At 46.2% G+C, this 6,000-nt stretch overlaps 1 protein-coding gene across 3 annotated transcripts in view; it reads right to left on the bottom strand.

Annotated features, from left to right (window-relative positions):
* RNF125 (ring finger protein 125) overlaps nucleotides 1-3,494 on the bottom strand; it is a 44,058-nt gene extending 40,564 nt beyond the window's left edge. For 2 of the 3 annotated variants that reach the window (XM_032309203.1, XM_032309202.1), the window contains exon 1: nucleotides 3,122-3,494. In XM_032309203.1, the coding sequence (XP_032165094.1) occupies nucleotides 3,122-3,285 (164 nt within the window). In that variant the 5' untranslated portion in view covers nucleotides 3,286-3,494. The remainder of the gene's footprint in view (nucleotides 1-3,121) is intronic. The other variant, XM_032309201.1, reaches the window with a different exon arrangement.
* Nucleotides 3,495-6,000: the final 2,506 nt, after the last annotated feature.

Below are 6,000 nucleotides of genomic sequence, written 5' to 3' on the forward strand. Positions count from 1 at the left end.
AAATTAGGAAAATTCTGTGACTTAGAGCAATTTAATCCAACTCAATTCAGTGAATATGGCTCTTTGTACCTTCAAGTATGCCCCAGTCTGTACCTATTAGGTTTGCTAGACCCATTCTCAACCTCTGGATCCTTTTAGGTAACTCCCTAAGCTCCAGCTCTGACCTTCCCGCAAACCCATTCTCCCAGTATCTTGAGGATATTTCCATTTGGGTATCTCCCTATCAGACTACTATATACCTGACCAGCTGCATCACGAGTTCTATTATCTCCGGAGCCAAACTCTGCCCCACTTTATCTCTGTCACCTGTTAGGGAGTTGCCTTCCACGCCTTTCTCCCCCTTCTATCCTACCCAACTGGTCCACGCATTTCTTTATAAATACTTATTTTAAGCGTAAATCGGATTCCCTTTCAGTTTCACTTACACAGCTTCAACTTATCAGCACCCTCCTCCCTCCCACTGATAACGGAAGAAAAGGCAGAGGTAGGAAACCTTTTCCCCAAAATGTTTTAACAACTGATAAACAGAGATATGAATAAAGTCAATTTGAAATGACAGCACATTAAAACAGAACTTCTTAAATTAAAGGCCACCAAAGGAAAAAAGAACCAAGCTAAAAGGAAGGCTATCTGGGACATCTCAGAAATGTCAGAGGTCTATCTTTTGTGGCCGAGTTTTATTCCAAAAGAAATACAGATAAGACATAATACCCATTCCTGGATTTTTGCTTTGTGAGATGACTTTAAAAGAAACAGAAATTATGTGTTGAGTCTTTATGATGGGCCACTTTTACATTTTTTTAATACTCCTATAAAAATTCCATTATTCACCATATTTTACAAATGAAGAAACAATAAAAGAGATTAAGCAACATGGTGGTCACACAGCAGATCTGTGGCAGGGCTGAATTCAAATCCTGCTCTCCCTCAAGCCCACCATTTCTACAATTTATAGAGTGCTACATACATATTCATTCAATGCATTTTTACCATTATTAATAACTTGCTTGACTTGAAATAGGTTTCAACGGAAATCAGCATCAACAAAAGAGTTCAACAAGTTTGGAAATTAGCTTCAATATGGGATAATATAGAGAGATTTCATTTGCTTTTCTTCATTTTCCAATCTAAGGTCAATGGAAGGGAGTAATTCATTTAGGAAGTACAAATGGTGTTACTAACACTCACTCTCGCCAGTGCAGAAGGAACTCTAGTTAACTTTTATAAAGTGGAGGGGGCCCAAGTAAATTTGCCAAAAGGAGGAATATGGAAATTCTGCCCACAGCCAGAACAATGGACATAGATTTGTCAAAACAAAGAACAGTAAAGTGAGGGAAGGCCATTCGTCCAGCCCTTGTTGTGCTACTCCATGACTATTTTTCCAGTTGCTGGTTTCCTATTCAAACTCTAACAAAGAAAAAGATTAAACAAAAGATTTAACTTTTTACACATTTTACTATCCTTTAGCAGAGGCAAAAACACTGCAAACAGCAAGTTACAGCCTTCAAAATCCAAACCAGGGAAAACAATCCCCAATCAGACAACAATCTCCAGTAACAAAGTCACCCACTTCAGTTCTACAAAAGGAACCTTCAAGACTTCATGTGGATCTCTGGTGCAACTTAATGCTCATACAGACTAAATTTACCCACACTTACCAGGAGGTTATTACCACCCTGAACTAATCAATAGGTTACACTGTTACACAATGGTACCCTGGCTTCCATCTTGGCCTTGGGATTTATGTCAATGAGCTACATCTGGACCAGCTGGGAAACAACATCAGTCATCAGTCAGGAGGTCAATTAGACTGGAGTTTAAAGTACATAGCTGAAACAACAGGCCTTGAAAAAAGAGCCACAAAATAAGGACTAGGGCACTCGCTATTTAAACACTGTGTGGGCTGCGTTTTTCTTCCTGGATAGCAGCCGGTTTTTCCGTGGTGCTTCTCAGTTACTAGTCTATAGGTGTCAAGGACCACCTAAGTCCTCTGAAAAACCTTTTGTGCCCTTGCATTTTTAATATGGTATTTTTTTTTCCCCTGGTAAGCCAGAAGCACTTCCTAGCCATTACAGTATTGCCCCAGTCAGCCAAAGACATCAAGAGGGCTTCCACTCCCACTCTATGCAACTCCGCCAGCCCCCCCACCTCCGCCCACACCAACATGCACACACTCGGTGGCACACCCGTGCAGCCACGGCAAGAAAGCTTCTAAGTAAATCGAGAACACGAATCCAGAGATCCAACTCCCATTTCTAGTTACTCAAGCACGCATTAAGGGCGTGCCAATTTTATACAGGGATTCTGTTTTCAAACTCTTTTTAGAAACTACTCGTTTTTATCTGTTCTTTCCATCGATTTAGGGAAGCGCTGTGTAAGGCAGACTGTAGCCTCCTGTCACTTCGTGGTTGGATTTTAAGGGCTCATTCAAGGCTTGGTGCTAACGTTCAAGTCCCCATCACACCCTGACAGGTATTCAAACTCTAACGACTACAGAGTCTCTTGGACGTTCCAATTTGAATTGATCTTTGAGGGGCTTGAGTGTTTGTATTAGAAAAGGGAGGCGGGAATGGAAGGCCAGTTTGCACAGATCTGTATTTACTCAAGAGGCTAGCCTCAGTGGGCGTTCTGGAAGCGTGCAGAGAGCCAGCAAAATAAATCCGACCTGGGTGGGGGGGCGGTGAGGGAAGCACCTCGCAATTAACTGAGCTCAGCGGGTAACTGCTGTGCAGCAGCCTACTACCTTGTGCCCAAGCAGGTGCCGGCTGTCCGGCCAAGAGCACCTTCCCCCGCTGGTGAGCCCTAGCTCCTGGCGGGTCGTTCGCCTGGGAACCCCATCCCTGGGCTCTACACCTAGGCTTCGGGAACAAGCAGCGACCGGCGGAGGGGCCGGGGGCGGGGGACGAGGGATAGGGAGGCGGGAGGCGCTGCAGGGCCCGCTTGTTGCTGTCTTCGCCTCCTGAAATCCTGGGTCACCTTCCGACCGGTCATTTTTCCCGTGGTGTGGACTGCCCAGGTCCGGGCGTCTCCCTGCAGCAGCACCATTCGGGCGCGGGCTTCTGAAATCCCACCTCGCCCTCCCCAGAAGCGGGCGCGCAAGCCGAGCTCCCCCGGCACTTACACGTGGCCACAGCGGGTCCGGACAGGCTGGTGCAACACCTCGAGGCACACAGAACAGTCGAAGGACGTGACGGGCAGCTCGGGGTCCCCCTTGCGCTCCAGGGCCCGCGGGGCGGCCGAGGCGGGGGCGGATTTGCCGCTATCGCTGCTCAGCACGGAGCCCATCGCTGCGCTTCTCGCCCAGACAGCTGCCAAGAGCTCAGTGCCTGCTGCCGGTTGTTTTGTTGTCCTGCGGTAGAGGAAGGAAGTCCCGGCCCAGCTGTGATCGCCGCCTCCCAGCGCGTCCAGCTAGAGTGCCTAGCAGCAGCCTCAGCCCCGGCGCCCAACCTCCGTCTAGGGCAGACGAGTGCGCCGCCACGCCTGGAACTGGCTTTCGCTGGCTGCCTCGGCGGAGACGTGCAGGCGGAGGCGGCAGCCGCACGGTGCGCGATGCGACAGCCCGGGCTCCTGGGAGAATTGAAACCTGAAACCTCAACTGCCGAGCCAGGGACCTGGGCCGGGCGTGAGCCTTCCGGGCGTTCGCATACATCCTCCTTACAAGTTGGAGGGAATGTGGGTCTGGTCGTGCTTTACGGGAACCAGAACCCGCTGGTAAGGTGATGATCCTGTCCGCCCTGCACTGTTGTAATCATAAAAGGCAACGAAGACCATCTATGACGGGTGCGTCTCCTAAGACTGTGCTAACCAGGACTTGAACATCGGATCAATCAATACTCCATTAATGGAGAGGTAGCATGGGGCAGTGAAAAGGGTTCTGGAGACCCAGATTCGAAGCTCAACTCCAGGACAAGGAATCTAGTGCTAAATTCTATCACCCCAGTTTCCTCAGCTCACAGTATCCTGCTGTTGCTCCGAGTGCCTGCCCCAACCTCTTTTAGACATGACCAAATATATCATTTATTAAGTCACACATTTGGGCGCCTGGGTGGCTCAGTCGGCTAAGCGTCTGCCTACTGCTTGGTCACGATCTCCGGATCCTGGGATAGAGACCCACTTAAGGCTCCCTGCTCAGCCGGGAGTCCACTTCTCCCTCTTTTGCCCCCTCCCTCTAGTTCTCCCCCTCTGCTCTCTCTCTTTCTCTCAAATAAATAAATAAATAAATAAATAAATAAATAAATAAATTTTGGGGGGGGGTCCCATAAAGCATTTAATAAGATTTCTTTAGTACCCGCTGCATTCCAGTAATGGGAGCACAGTTCCTGACAAGGAGACCAAATCCCAGTTCTCACAGAACTTACTTTAAAAAAAACAAAAGCAAAAGCATTTCTTTTGAGATACAAATTCATACACTTATCATTTATACATAACACATATAATGTAACACATGTAATTATGTAATATACATATACCTAAATATACATATACATATGTGTAATATATGGTCCACACTATACATCATGCAGTAATACATGTAATATGTAACAATCCCATAAACTTTACCCGTTTTTCCCCAGATGTTACTTTTAATGAGAAGATGAAAGTAATCAACATAAACAAATGAACAAGATCATTTCACATGGTAAGAGCCGTGAAGAAGGTAAAACAGGGACTGAGGGTGGGAATGGGGAGAATAAGAAGGTCAGAGAATACTTTTTGGATAAGGCAACATTTGAGCAGTCATGAATAATGAAAAGGAGTCAGCCATTAAGAGATGTTGGAAAAAGCTTACGAAGCACTGGGACCAGTGAGTGAGCAAGGAACAAAGAACAGAAAGAAACCACGTAGAGACACAGCACGGGACCAGTACGGTAGAATGGGATCCCTTAAGATAGGAGAATGGCCGATTATATTCGATCTCATAGGTCAGGACCAAGAGTTTGGATTTTATTTCAAAACCATGATTTCATTTACTGTGACTGTTCTGTGGTTTCAAAAAGCTAAGAACAAAATAAGAATGGAAGCAGAGAAACCAATCAGAGGCGACTGAGTTAGCCCAAGTGAGGATGGTTCGAACCAAGGGGTTATCGGGGTCGAAGGCGAGAGATGGACAGATTTGGGATACATTTATGAGAAAGATGCAAAGGGGCTTACAAATGAATTGGATGTAGAGGTGAAGGGAAAATAGCCATCCCTATTTTTAAAGATTGATTTTATTTATTTATTTATGAGAGAGGGAGAGTGCATGCATGAGTGCGGAGGGATGGAGGAACAGAGGGGAACACAGAGGGATGCCCCACCATTCCTATCTTTAAAAGAAAAACAGGGGCACCTGGGTGGCTCAGTTGCTCTAGCGTTCAACTCTTGCTTTTGGTTCAGGTCATGATCTCAGGGTAGTGAGATGGAGCCCCACGCTGGGCTCCAAGCTGTGTGTCGAGCCTGCTTAAGATTCTTTCTTCTTCCTCTGCCCCTCCCCCACATTCATGTATGCATACGCTCACACATGATCTCTTTCCCTATAAAATAAATAAAATCTTAAAAAGAAAGAAATAAAAAGAAGCCCCTCCCTTTCTTAAAAAGAAAGAAATAAAAAGAGCTGTCCCTCAGCTCTTGCCCAATGTCCTCTTGAAGACCAAATTTCTTGACCTGCTTCTCCACCATCTGTGTCTCCATCTCTTAATTATCCTCTCTTTATCTAGTCTAGCCTGGGTTCTGAACCAACCACACCACTTCCCTCTGTCTAAAAGCTGCTTCATTACCAGTGTCACCAGTGGCCTTCTTGTGGCTGAAGCCAAAGAATCTTTTTAATCTTTTTCTTCTGTGACCTTTCAACTACATTTGTTGGTATAGAGCACTTCCTCCTTGTAGAAACTCTTTGGCTTTCCTTCTTTCTTTCTGGCTGTTCTTCTCCATCTCCTTTGCTGGCCTCTTCTTCTCCATGGAAAAGCTAAGTGCTAGGGGTCCTAGGATTCTGTCTTAGGACCTTTTCTCATTCCTTGCTCC

The sequence above is a fragment of the Mustela erminea genome, chromosome 13 (assembly GCF_009829155.1).
Source record: "Mustela erminea isolate mMusErm1 chromosome 13, mMusErm1.Pri, whole genome shotgun sequence".
NCBI classification, from domain to species: Eukaryota; Metazoa; Chordata; class Mammalia; order Carnivora; family Mustelidae; genus Mustela; species Mustela erminea.